The sequence below is a fragment of the Tupaia chinensis genome, unplaced genomic scaffold (genome assembly GCF_000334495.1).
Source record: "Tupaia chinensis unplaced genomic scaffold, TupChi_1.0 Scaffold000263_1, whole genome shotgun sequence".
NCBI lineage: Eukaryota > Metazoa > Chordata > Mammalia > Scandentia > Tupaiidae > Tupaia > Tupaia belangeri.
Window position 1 is genome coordinate 2486189 of NW_006159743.1, and position 14672 is coordinate 2500860.

At 34.9% G+C, this 14672-nt stretch overlaps 1 protein-coding gene across 1 annotated transcript in view; it reads left to right on the forward strand.

Annotated features, from left to right (window-relative positions):
* The window catches only part of TTLL7 (tubulin tyrosine ligase like 7), a 98053-nt gene extending 84746 nt beyond the window's left edge, over positions 1-13307 (forward strand). The window contains 3 exon segments of the mRNA XM_014588182.2: positions 822-842; positions 2399-2572; positions 11167-13307. Coding sequence (XP_014443668.1) covers positions 822-842; positions 2399-2572; positions 11167-11287 — 316 coding nt within the window. The 3' untranslated portion in view covers positions 11288-13307.
* The last annotated feature ends 1365 nt before the right edge of the window (positions 13308-14672 follow it).

Below are 14672 nucleotides of genomic sequence, written 5' to 3' on the forward strand. Positions count from 1 at the left end.
AAACAAACAAAAAACATAAAACAAAACAAAAAAAAACACCGTTATTTTAAACTACTTCTACCTCTTCTCACCTTTTAAAAAGACTTAGTGTTGCTAGTAGGGAAACTGAGGCTTGGTAGTATTACACAGGCACTTCCCAGCTCTCCTTCCCAGGGGTGGGTAGGAGGTGGGGGACACAGGTCTAAATCACTCAGTTTGAAGGATAAGTGACCTTCGTGCAGGGGTGGCATCATTGGCCTAGTCCCAGATGAAGCAGGTCCCATTCCTGGTCTTTTTTCTTTATTAAGGGTTTGGTATACTGCACTAAAATGTGGCTTAAAAGAACAGAGTAGAGTTTTTTGCCAGTTGTGGTGAATATACACACCAGAAATAACTATGTACAGGATATTGATTTACCTATTTATCTTAAAAATGTATGAAAGAATGAGAGAATGAGAAGCCAAGACTGGTCATCCTTATAGCTCACATCTTATTCAGAAAGTTGCATCAAAGGAGAGTGTTATAGACACCTTTTATCCTTCTTCTTTTTTTTTTTTCTTCCTCAACTGATAGTAGATTTAGTCAAATGACTCCAAAATATCAAAAAATAAATACATCCAAGTTGAGGATAGAGAATGGTGATAGAGGTAGACTTCTGTAGACATATTCAGAATCTCAGAAGAGGAGGAAAGCAAAGTGCTAGGTAGATAGTCAAAACACAGATGTTTTCCGTGTGTATTTACATTGATAGGAAATTTTTATCTCCCTGAGTCTAGACATGTAGGGGCTACTAGATTAAAGCATACTAATTATAGACATATTTCCTAATTTATTTTTTACAGTGTTTTTCTTGATCAAAATAGGTAAGTTGATTTTATATCTTATAACTTACATCTTGATAAACAGGTAGATAACCTATCTAGGTTCTTTATCTTTAGTAATAATTTAAATTTTATTTTTTGAGTTAATTTAATTAGAACATTATTGTTTCTTGAATGAAATTCACTTTTACTCTCTGTTAATACAACCCCAAACCCAGTATATTTAGTCCTGAACATCCCAGAACATAAAAGAGAAATAATTTCTTTCAATTAACTCAATTGAGTCTTATTCTCTTTGAGAATACCTGTTACTCACTTACGATTTTCTTTTTGGGACCATGTTAATTCTGAAAAAAATAAACAACGGCCTTTCTAGAAAACAAACAAACAAACCAACAAAAAAAAACCTCTCTGAGTTTCCAAAGCATTTTTAAAAGTTCCAAAATATATAAAATATCTACAGAAGATTAAAAATGGAGTCTTTGCATTTCCCATTGGAAAGTACATTTCTTTAGGAAAATATTTTCCTTAATATTTTTTCCTTCTGAAAGTCTACTCTTTTTTTTCTCTGAGGATTAAGTGAATTGTCAGGGGGAAATGGGAAGTACATTTCTTTAGGAAAATATTTTCCTTAATATTTTTTTTCCTAATCTACTTTTTTCTCTTTGAGGATTAAGTGAATTGATTCGTGTAAAATGAGATTCGAACAATTCAAGTCTCAAACCAAACTTTCCCCTCAAGGCTTGAAAAAGAGATTCGTTTACACTAAGGGATATGTCAGCCCCTCCCTCGAATCCTCTCTATCTGTGTCTATCTGTGGTGGTAGGATGATGATGTCTTTCCTAAATTGGGCCCCGATGATAGCTAGGAATTGTTAATACACACACACACACACACACACACACACACACACACACACACAGTTAAGGTTTACCAAGAAAGTGTGCCCTGCTATCTCCTTTGAAATAAGCTTTGAAATAAATGTGCTGAAGGAGGAGGGTCCCTCACTACCTTTGGGGTTGAGGTAGGGCAGTACTTGTTGAAATCACATTACTTCTAGAATACAGAACCTGTGCTCTAGGAATATCATGAACATAATTATGTCTGAAACTGTTTTGAAAAGCATGGTCATAAACAGGAGATTAACCTAAACATTTCCTAGAGGTTACAAGCTAAATTGCAGCAACTTTGTAATCCTTGTGCGGGATCATTATTAATCTTAAAATAAATACAGATTCCTAGAAAACTTGAATTACTAGAATATTTGATCTTTGAGAAGTTAGCTCAGTATTTTATGAATACGTAGAGAGTACCTTTATGTTTTCATAAGTGTTGAGAATCCATCCTAATAGCTACCCACAGTTGTTAGCATGAAAGGATTTAAAGATTAATAGTATTGAATGTGATGTTATATTTTTCTACTACAAAGACTAATTTCCTAATTTGTATATATTATATACCTCTCAGCCATCTGTAGTTACTGCAAATGTGTAAGGACATTTCTACTTGCCCTTATCAGTTCGTTGCTAGGTAAGTGAAATAGCTGGCTGCCATTTTTAACAGCACATATGAGGTCTTGTTTGTTTCCATGCCAACAGATCCTCCTGGGAGAGTATATTCAGTAAAAGCCCGGAGGTGGTGACTCCTTTGCAGCTCCAATGTTGTCAGCGTGTGGTCGAGCTCTGTAAACAGTGCCTGCTAGTGGTTTACAAGTATGCAACTGACACAAGAGGATCCTTCTCAGGCATTGGTCCTGACTGGGGTAATTCCAGGTACTGGCTTACATTCCCTGGCCTCTGTGAGTTTTATATAAAATAATGTCACAATGCAGTTTGAAATCTCTTTTTGCTTGTATGGCTAAAGAAAAAGCTACAAACTGAACATTCATACATGGTATTGTCTACAAAACATTTTCAATTAGCATAATCTTTACTTTTAACTGAAAAAGGACACCCAACACAAACCTGAGGATGATAGCAGTACACAAATGGAAATGAGATTATTTGGCTTATATACTTTTACTTTCGAAAGCTGGGTAAGAACATCCAAAAATATGCTAATAAGTTTAACGTTTGTTCCACAGTAAGATCTGAAAACTTACCCTTGAGCCTACTGCACTCAGGATGATGCCTTTGGATTAATAAAAATTGTTCAATATGCCTCTACTATTTCCTCATCACCAAACAAATCTTTAGGAGATGAATTTTTGTCAGGTTCCATTTAAAACTCTGAGTTTTAGAAATGTTGTTGAAATAGGTAGTTTTCCAGTGGATAGATGGTGGTGCAGGGGTAAACGTGATGCTCTGTGGGGCTGAGCCACCTGGGAAGGTTTCAGGTTTGTGTTCAGGATCCTTCTGAGTATGTTAGGCACATGTATCCCTGTGATCTGGGGCTGGCCAAGGCTAGAAGTGGATCGCATATTTTTTTTATTTTAGAATTATTTATTTTCTTTCATTTATTTATTCATTTCTTTTCATTTGACCAGACACATACAGAGAAGGAAAGTGAGAAAGCATGCCATCAGGTCTGGGACTCAAACCGTAGTCGGCCATATGGGAGTGTCCAGAGCCTTAACAAGCACACCATCTGCTGGCCTGTGGATCACATTGTTAAGGCTCTGTTAGGTCTACTTTCTCTCCCTCCCTCCTGCTTACTCTGTTTCTCTCACTCATGAGAGAAAGGAAGAAAGAGAGAGAGAAAGAAGGCTTAAAAATTAACAATAACATTTTCTAAAAGCATGAAAAAGTTGTTTTTAAGCTGCAAAAATACACAGAATAAATAAGGACATTAGCATTATTCAATACAATTGTAGCTACCGTTAAAAATGAAGATGAATATGTAACTTAGTTTTTTTTTTTGGAGAGGTTTTTGCTATAGGGCACGTGCACTCGCCAGACAGACAGAAAGAGACAGAGAGATAGAAAGCGAGAAATCACCCCCGAGGGGGGATGGCCACGCCACAATCCCTTCTCCTCCATTCTCCTCTCGGGATCTTGGGCACGCACGCACACACGCCCAGTGTGAGTTTTAAGCCCCCGGGTCCGGGACACAAACCGCAGTCGACTATGTGGGAGTGCAACGACATAGCCATTACGCTAACTGCTGGTCCCTGTAACTTAGTTTTAGTATGTGCAAGGCCTAGCACTACTCAGGATAGAAGAAGGTAAGCCATGACTTTGAAAAACTAACTGATAGTCAAAAAAGTCAACTAGTAGTTCATAAGCAGTAAGGAAAATGTAAGCACAATAGCTTGGACGTTCTTTTTGAAACATCTAGAAATTGATTATGTCTATTAAAAGAATCTCAGGGAGAATAATAAAATGAATTTTCCATAAAAGTAACCTGCAACAACAGAATAACTCAGAATATTTTTCACAGAAGTATTGAGAGATGTATTTTTAATTCTTCTTTGTCTTGAAATTCTGTCAATGTATTGTCGCAGGACTTTAACCCATTTTAATTCTTCTGCAAATAGAAGCTAATTGGTCATAAGAAGGGTAGAGGTAAAGTTAACTATTAATATTTAAAATATGTAAATATCAAAGTTAGATTCTAAAGCTTGAATGGTTTGATTGAAGCAAATTTTTAAAATAAAACTTTCATTAGTTTCATTAATACTTTTATATAATTTTAAAAGTGATAGCTATTTTTTAGTCATTTCAGTATATAAATGAAGGTTTTTTTTTTTTTAAATTGCCATCGGGCACATGTGCACGCTAGAGAGAGACAGAGAGACGGAGGGGGGGAGGGAGAAAGCCCCACCCAGTGGGGCATGGACATGCTACAATCTCTTCCCTTCCATTTCTCTTTCTGTTGGGATTTTTGCCATGCATGCACCTGTGTCCAGTGTGTATTTTATGCCTTTGGGGCCAGGGCTTACAGTGCAGCCGGCCATGTGGGATACAACTTCCTTAACCACTAGGGTATGAGGATGGCCTGGAGTCATTTTTAAAAGGCAATACTCTGGGGGTATGATCAAGAGTACCTTAAATGCTAGTCTAGGAAGTAATTCATTCAAACTGATGTCACTCCTACAATCCTAGATTTTATTTAACTATTTTTCTGTTGAAGGATCTTCTAATTTTTGAGGGTAGGCAAATGAGGATGAGTCTTCCTGGTTACTCTAGATGAAGAAATTATGTCTAATAGCTATTTCAGACCGTTTTATTTTCTTCTCCTCCTGGTGACCAGAAAAGATATTTTTGACCCTGAATCTTAATTCTGGACTTCTGATGGGAACATTGGTAAATATGGTAGATTCCTAGGAGTAACTGTTCTAGATGATTTGACAGAACTAAAGGGAAAAGTAGACAAAGCTACAACCACACTGGGAGAGGTTAATAATCATTTCCTGGGGAAAAAGTAGTAAGAATACAGAGAATTTTAACAATACAGTTAGTAGACCTAATTATCATCTATAGAAGTTAATCTAATAACTTCAGAAAACAACACACTAAGCACATTAGGAACTTTTGCAAAATGAACCATATAGTGGAATTACAAAACAAATTTCAACACATTTCAGAGAACTGAAATCATAGAGGCTATTTTTTCCGGACTGCAGCAGTATTTTTAAGCTATAACATAATAGATAAAGCCAGAAAACCTGTACTTTGGAAGGTTTAATAAAACATACTTTTAAATGAACCAAAGATATCATAAAGGGCATAAAATACTTTGAACTGAATGTTAACAATATATTCTGAAATCATAGAGGCTATTTTTTCCGGACTGCAGTATTTTTAAGCTATAACATAATAGATAAAGCCAGAAAACCTGTACTTTGGAAGGTTTAATAAAACATACTTTTAAATGAACCAAAGATATCATAAAGGGCATAAAATACTTTGAACTGAATGATAACAATATATTACAAATAAAAATGTAGAATACAGCTAAATCATTACGACTGGGATATTTGTAAACTTAAATAAACATAGTAGAGGAAAGAAAGACAAAAATTAAATGATCTACGTGACCATCTTAAGAGGTGACAAAATAACATTTAAATAAACCCAAAGAATACAGAAACAGCAAGTAATGAAAATGAGAACAGAAATTAATAACATAATGAAACAAACATAGAATAAAAAAGATAAATACAGCCTAAAGTAGGTTTTAGGAAAGATTAATTGATAAACATCTGGCGAGACTGATTAAGAATAGAAAAGGCGGAAATAGTTAACATCAAGAACAAAATGGGAAACATTACCAGAGATCCTACAAGTATTAAAACTTGATAAGAAGGTGTTATGAATAATTCATGGTGAGAACTTTGATAATTTAGATGAAGTTAACAAACCTCTGAGAAACCATCTATTACACAAGTAGCAAAAGAAGAAACAGAAAGCAAGACCTAAATAGTCATAACTCTTAAAGTACAAAATAGTAAGTGTCAGGGATGTGAAAAATTTGGAACCTTGATGCATTGGTGATGAAGATGTACAATGGTGTGGCAGTTGTGGAAACATTCGATAGTTTCTCAAAAGATTAAATATAGAATTACCAGACGAACCAGCAGTCCACTCACAGGTATATACTCAAAAGAATTGAAAAGGAGGACTCAAACACATACTTGCATACCAATGTTCAGAGCAGTATTATTCTTTTTTTTTTTTCTTTTCTTTGTTTTTTTTTTGAGAGGTTTTTACTATAGGACGTGTGCACTCGCCAGACAGACAGAGACAGAGATAGAAAGAGAAAAATCACCCCCCAGGGGGATGGCCATGCCGCAATCCCTTCTCCTCCATTCTCCTCTCGGGATCTTGGGCACGCACGCACACGTGCCTGGCATGAGTTTTAAGCCACTGGGTCCGGGACGCAAACCGTGGTTGACTACATAGGAGTCCAGGGACATAGCCATTACGCTAACTGCTGGTCCCTCAGAGCAGTATTATTTACTGCAGTAGCACAAAAGTGCAAAAAAAAAAATCTATCTACAGATATATTAAAAAAAAATATATATATATATATGTAGTATACACATATTGGATGATTGTTCAGGCATAAAGTGGAATAAAATTCTGACACAAACTACAAAATTGGTGAACCTTGAAAACACGTTAAGTTAAATAATACAGATACAGGGACCAGCAGTTGGTGTAATGGCTATGTCGCTGGACTCCCATGTAGTCGACTGTGGTTTGAGTCCCAGGCCCGGTGGCTTAAACTCACACCAGGCACGTGTGCATGCGTGCACAAGATCCTAAGAGGAGAATGGAGAAGGGATTGCAGTGTGGCCATCCCCCCGGGGGGTAATTTCTCGCTTTCTGTCTCTCTGTCTCTCTCTATCTTCCTTTCTGGCAAGCACATGCTCCCTATAGCTAAATAAATAAATAAATAAATAAATAAGACAGATAAGAGTATACAAATATTGTTATCCCATTTATATTAAGTACGTAGAATAGGCAAATTTTTAGGGACAATAGAACAGATGTGCTACCAGGGATAGAAAGGAGGGGAGATAGGAATTTAATAGTTAATGTGTTTCTGTTTGGAATGATAAGTTCTGGAACTGGACGGTTGTGATGGTTTCACAACGTTGTGAATGTATTTAATACGTGGAGTTGTACATTTAAAAGTGGTAAAAAGAATAGTAAATGTCATTCTATATATTTTACTACAATGAAATTTTTTCTAGAACACAGGACAGATATTTTGATGAACTTTATGTACTTTACAGTCTCCAAATCAGAAAGCTGAATTTATTCTGTGAGGTTGAGGGATCCTGGTCTTACTCCAGGAAGATTTCAGAAGGTGGGTGTAGCTTAAAATTTCAAGGTGAATCCTCTGCCAGTCTAGAAATGTTTCATATTCTAGAGATCCTCCATGGTCAGGAATCAGTGGGAACTTGAAAGACCAATTCTTCACCAATTGGGAATTAAACATATGCATGTTCTGTGTCTGTAGGATGCATATGTGAAGATGTACACACCCAGCCTTAGGGATGAAGGGTGAGGGTACGTATGTTAAACAAGTGGCAATAAGGTAGTCTGAGGTATTAGCACGAGTTAGCTGTTTTTCTGCATCAAGAATAAACTAGAATACAAATAAAGTTATAGACTTTCACGTTTTGGGGATGTTTTACGCAAACTCTTTAGATATAGTCTATAAATCCACTTCCTTGTGATGGTCTTCCTGCTAAAATGCCAAGTTGTATTATTTAACTTTATTGCAGAAGAACATTTCAGCTAGTATGAGAGCAACCAATGGATATTAATGGAGGTATGAAGGCAAACAATCCAGTGTGTTTCTCTGTAATGCTTCAAAATATCCCACAGCACTTGCTTTAGGGAAGCAAACTGTTTCTTCCAATGCGATTTTGTATGCTTTTTTTAGTTCCCTCTGAACAACTTTTTTTCCAAGTCTTAAAAGAGGTTTCATTTTTAACTTTTCTGCTTCTATTAAAAAAGTTTGTGGCACGTAAGATCTTTTTCTACTCTCTAGGTTATTTTGTACAAATTTCTGGAAAAAAAAAAGAGTATAACTGGAATTTAATTTAAAATTTAAAATTGGGATCCATATATAATGACAATTAATTGTGTGGAATCATCATGACAATATAGTAGAGTTGCTAGCAGCACTGAGGTACGGCTTTGAATCCCAGCTCTGCCACTTACTAGCTATGCGACCATGGGCAAAGCTTTTGACTCTTGTATGCCTCATGAAGTTTATTCCTCTGTAAAAATGTATTAATAATGAAATATGCCATATAGAATTGTTATGAGAACCCAATGAATTAATATTTGTAAAGCGCTTAAAATAGTGTTGGACATATAGAAAACACTATTTAAATATTTTTTCAAGGGACCAGCAGTTGGCATAATGGCTATGTTGCTGGACTCCCAGTGCGGTTTGCGTCCTGGATCCAGTGGCTTAAATTTATGCTGGGCACGTGTGCGTGCATGCCCAAGATCCCGAGAGGAGAATGGAGGAAAAGGGATTGCAGCATGCCCATCCCCCTGGGGGGTGATTTCTCACTTTCTGTCTCTCTGTCTCTCTCTGTCTTTCTGGGAGATGCATGCACCCTATAGCAAAAACTTCTAAAAAATTTTTTTTTAAATATTTTTTCAATAAAATAGTGTAAGTTGACTGTGGTTCTGGACTTTATGTTTTTATTTTTCCACATACAAAATGGAGATATTTTTGTTTGTTTGTTTGCTGTAGGGCGTGTACGCTTGCCAGAGACCCAGAGAGAGACAGAGACAGAAAGTGAGAAATCACCCCCCAGGAGGGATGGCCATGCCACAATCTCTTCTCCTCCATTCCCCTCTTGGGATCTTGGGCACACATACCTCTGGGTTAGGACTTGAACCATGTTTGACCATGCAGGAGTCAAGTGATGTAACCATTTTGCCATCTGCTGGTCCCCAAAGGGGAGATCTTTAACTCAGAAGTTTTTGTGAGTGTTGCTGAAATGTCAGTAGTAACTATTGCTTAGAAAATCTTTGACAGGAAGTTGGTACATGTACCTCTTTATTGTGTAATGATATCAACATAATCAGAAAGAAATTTCAATAGGAGGTAGATAGAATAAATCTCAGTGAACACAAAATAGTGGATTTTGATGAAACACCTTATTTTCTTGTGTATCTTTGCCGCAGATAGGAATGGCAGTTTTCTTCATGGCAGAATATAACCAATTAATCATAATGACTTCATCAGCTCTTGACATAATAATTAATCCGTATAAATTACCCAGATGATATTAAGAAAATAATTTATATAATCTATGATGTGAGAAATCAATTGTTTCATTATTCATCACCCATTACGCAATTTTGATTTAATTTGGTTTGTTGTATATTATTTTACTGCTCTATTAACTTAATGATTTGAGCAATTATTTATAGTTTGTGGTATTAGGTAAGAGATTTAGAGAATAATATTAGATAATTCATGATGAAATGATATTTATGTATGTTATGGAAAATTATATTTTAATATGAATGCTGTACGCAGTTTGATTATAATTAATTCATTTCCTTTCCATGAAATTCATAGACTCTATTGACATAGTGGTTTCTTAGTTATCAGTATTACTTAATACATAATAGGTAACTGATGGTGACATTGGCCCTCAATTTCATCATATGATCTTATTACTGAAGGATCATAATGTCAAATAAAATAAAATACATTATTTGATCTTCTATCATTGTTTTCCCAAGAGCTCTGCTAATTACAATTCTCCTTCTGTTGTTACTTCTGCATTGGAAATACATATCTTTGTCAGAACTTTATAGAATGTCCTTGGTGCATTATCTCTTACTTACAATTCCCAATTTTTAAAACTTTTCAAATAAAGTAACCCATTTATGGCAAATCTAACCTGAGCTGACATGATATTGTTTGTAGTTTTTAGCCATCTGATTTATTTTAAATGGTCATACATTTTGTTACAGAAATGTTAATGTTAGGGCCAGCAGTGGTTAGGGCACTGTACTCCCCACGGTCAACCATGGTTCAAGTCCTGGACCTGGTGGATTGAAACTCATACTGGGCACATGTGCATGCCTAAAATCCCGAGAGGAGAATGGAGGAGAAGGGATTGAGGCATGGCTATTCTCCCCTGGGGGATGCTTTCTTGCTTTCTATCTCTATGTCTCTCCTGTAAATGCATGCACCCTCAAGCAAAAATCTCTAAAAAAGGAAGAAAGAAAGAAGAAAGAAATGTTAATATTTTATTTATAGGATGCTGCTTCAAGACCTTGATGCAGGTGTTATATAATATATAGTATATGACTGTTTATGATTACATGGTCTTTCTAAAGTATGTAAAAAATCTCATGTTCTGAAATACATTTGGCAGCAAGGATTATATACAATCTATAATCATGATTATTTTTGACATTCTGTAATCATAAGCACTAAGAATAAAATTTATAAAGTAGTTATGAATTTTTTACCTTTTTTGTTTAGATTATTTATAGCCATAATATATCAGTGATGTATGGTCCAAATATCCTTGAAATAATTATTGTTAATGTGGCTAGTTAGATTATCATATCATATGTTTTTAAAAATATTTGGCCCCACACATTACTTACAAGGACTGATGATAAACTGCACGTTCATTTGAGCTACATAAACAATTTCATAGCAGTTGAGTACTAGAGCTCTTTATGGGATGTCTTGGGATATCAATATATATTACTTCTCTATTCAGTTCTTTTGGTGAGGTTGTATGACTCTCTTCCTTTCTCCTCTCCAAACTGGGGGAGGAAATCTTTTTATATGAATTGCATTGCGTTGTAGGAACATTTCTCATGATGACTATGTAAACTACTAGCCACAAAACCCTTTAGAGAGAGATGTTAATCCTAATTCGCTTTTAAATATCTAAATTTTTAACTGTCATTTTTAGGTATTTGCTACCAGGAAGTACCCAATTCTTCATGAGAACACCAACCTACAACTTGAAATACAATTCACCGGGAATGACTCGCTCCAATGTTTTGTTTACATCCCGATATGGCCATTTGTGAAGCGGAAAGGAAGATCGCCATGGGTCATGCATAATAGCAATTCATTTCCCCCCCTCGAGTTGAACATGCAAAGAAAATGACCATTAAGTGCTGTTTTATGTATATATGACATATATATGTGTGAAAATATATACACACATGTACTCAAATAACGTATATATTTATTATAATATATAAAAGAAGAATTAGCGGAAAACTGAATATAAGACTTAATATTTATGGAACTGTAATAAACCATGTGCAAGTTGTTTACACAAATATGTGAATGTCTAGAATTTGCTAGGTTTCTAATTCCTTCCTACTAGAAATGTTATTTTTGCTGCAGAGTATATAAAACACAATTGATCTTGAAGATTCCATTACAGTGTTAAATTATTTTCTAGATAACATGCCTTTTGACTTGAAAAGCATTAATAGTGTAATACCTTCTTAATTCTCTTATATACAGTAGACGTTTCAAACGCTAACAAAGAAAAGATTTAGAAACCTGGCAGAGCTTGACGACAGGATTAAGTCTAAAACGGGTTTATTATTATTATTGCACACTGTAAAGTACTAGAAAAATCTCAGCCTGATTCTCCAACATTTTTATTCATCTGCGTGGAAATTTAGTTACTGTAATCATGTACGTTTGCAGTAAGGATCTGGTAAGATCCCATTATGATCTACAGTGGAAGACAATCCAGTGGGTTACAAATATAACATAAACTAGCTTTTATTTTTACTTTTTATAGGGAGTCACATAAAGGAACAGAAAATGCTGTAGCAACAAAATCTTTCTATATGGTTTTTGTGACTCATACGACTCATTTTTATTTGGAAAGTATATCTTTGATAGGTTTAACATACGGTTAAAAACAAATTGCACTGTTTTACAGAAATAGAAGAGCTAACATTTCAAACTCATTTTGGTGTTAGAGGATACTGTGTCACACTTATTTTGTAAGTCTCTCCATGTGGAGACCAACTTACCTTGCAGTCTCATATAATAGTTTCTCATTGCACCATAGAAAGTCAGTAGTCTAAATGTGAATAGAAGATTCCAATGACCACATTTTACTAGGATTTTTAAAAGCCAAAATAAAGTATGAAGTTTTCATTCTGTCCCAAGTTATTGTGCAGTTTACTTAGCAATTTACTTCATTTTCATGCTTACATTTTTGAAAACAGCGAGTGAGCTTTCAGTTTTCCATATAAGTATAAACACTATCATTGACACTGAAAAACCTCAGAAAGTACAAAATTCACCTTTTTCCCAATGCTTTTATGTTTTCACACAGATACTAAATATTCGCAAGATTAACGTATTACCTTCTCTTCCTATCCTGAAAGCTGTTTTCAGCAAATCAAGAAATGGCCCAAAGCAGGAGAACTAACTGAGAGGAGCAAAATGGCCTGGTTTCATTCATAAGCTGGATAATTGGCAACCCAAAGTTGAAAATTAGTTTTATTTTGCCTTTAAAGCCATGTTCTGAGGCTGTGTTAGAATGAAATAATTTTTTTCCCCCTAAATTATTGGTAGCTACTTGATTCTTTGTGACTACCTAACATCCACATCCTGGATCATTTTTCTTGCTGGAAACGTCCAAAAGAATCTGCTATTGTCTGTGTGGAAAAGAGGATAAAGATGTCAGGATGAAGGCAACTACAGTGTAGTTCTGAGTGATTTTGATTCCATTGTGAATTCTTAAATATGTTAGAGATTTCTCATAATGCAAAAATTGGGATACTGAAAAATCTCTTTAGGAATGATCAGCAATCAAGTCTTGCCACGAGGACTTTTGGAATTTTAAATCGACGATTTGGACATGGAGACACAACTTTAGTCTGTTATATATCAACCCAGCGTGTTGACCACTTGTTTTGTAGTAGCTTAAATCACACAAATGTTTACTTAACTTGCTGTAGTGAACATTTTGTAACTTCTGCCCTTAGTCGTACAAGCATGAAATTTTTATTTAAAACAATGAATGCATAAGAATGCCCAACACTGGGAGGAATCCTCCCAGGAAAAAAAAAATAGACAAAAAAAATGTTAAAAACTGAAAGTAAATTTAAGTGTATGAAACTACCCAACTAACTGATGGAAAAATTTCGTTTTCCTAGCTACTTAATTCTGGTCTTATTGTGAACAGTAGTGTTTTATTGGCCACCTTTGCCTGCTTATGCTCTTCTAGTCGGATACGATGGAGCTGTGAAGAAAAGCCATGTGCTCATTATTTATATCTCCTACTCACAGTACGCAGCAGACTGTGCTGTAGAGCTTATTCTCTAATGAGCAGCTAAGAAGGGCAGACACAGTAATAAACCATGGAAGTCTCGAGAGGCCGTAGAAATGTTTTAGAGGTGTAAAATATTCCTTAGTTCTTATTATACATTTTTTATTCATAGGGTTAAAACATATCAGCCTAAATGATAGTTCAGGCCTGACGGTCTTCTAGGAGAAAGAAATAGCTTTATTGAAAAATTCTAGAAGCAACTCAGTCTTCCCACTTTTACTAGGGAATTTGGTTTAGTAAAAATGAAAGCATATTTTCATACTGTTATACAAAAAGTCTTTCTCATTCAGTAAATCTAAGATTGGGATGTAGTCCAGAACTATGTAAGATTAGACAATTCCCAGAACTGTCTAAAAATCTTTTTTATTTTAAATCATCATCTACAAACATAGTGTGACAGTACACATTCGCTTTCACTTGAGTAATCCAACATCGTAGATTAGTTACCCTTTACTTTACGTAATCTGTTTAATGAATATTGTGATTCGTATTTTGATTAATGTCGCTACCATTAAACTGTATTTTACTGCCATTTCAATTTATCTTGCATATATAAAAATGAAGCGATAACAAATCAAATATAGAAATGGCAATAGTAACTTCTGCCTAGAACACAGTTTACTATCCCTGGCTAACCATAGGGTACAAAAATTTACACAGATTTTATCATGTACCTAAATTAAACCTGAATATACAAAACATTCCTGTTAACTTGCGCTCCCCTAAAACTAAAACCAAACCAAACCCCCGAAACAAGCAAACAAAAACATCTTTTAAAATTTAATATTTATACAAAGCTAGATGACAGTGGTTTTTCTGGACATCAGAGAGCATTTTAATTCTCTTTTTAATTTGGAAAGTGTAGATTATGGAATATTGTTATCCAACTTGAAGTTTCAAATGTTTAAATATTAATGAATCCAAATGCTTTTGTTAGCATGTTAAAATCATTCTGCTCAAAATTTTCTTTAAATCTAGAAATATATTATCTTTCAAACACCAAAAAATTGCTGTTTGCATAAACTCCATTTATTTGATTTTCCATAAAGTGCTGATTCATTCTAAAATGTATATTCGTTTTAAAAAATAGCAAATACCTCGACAGT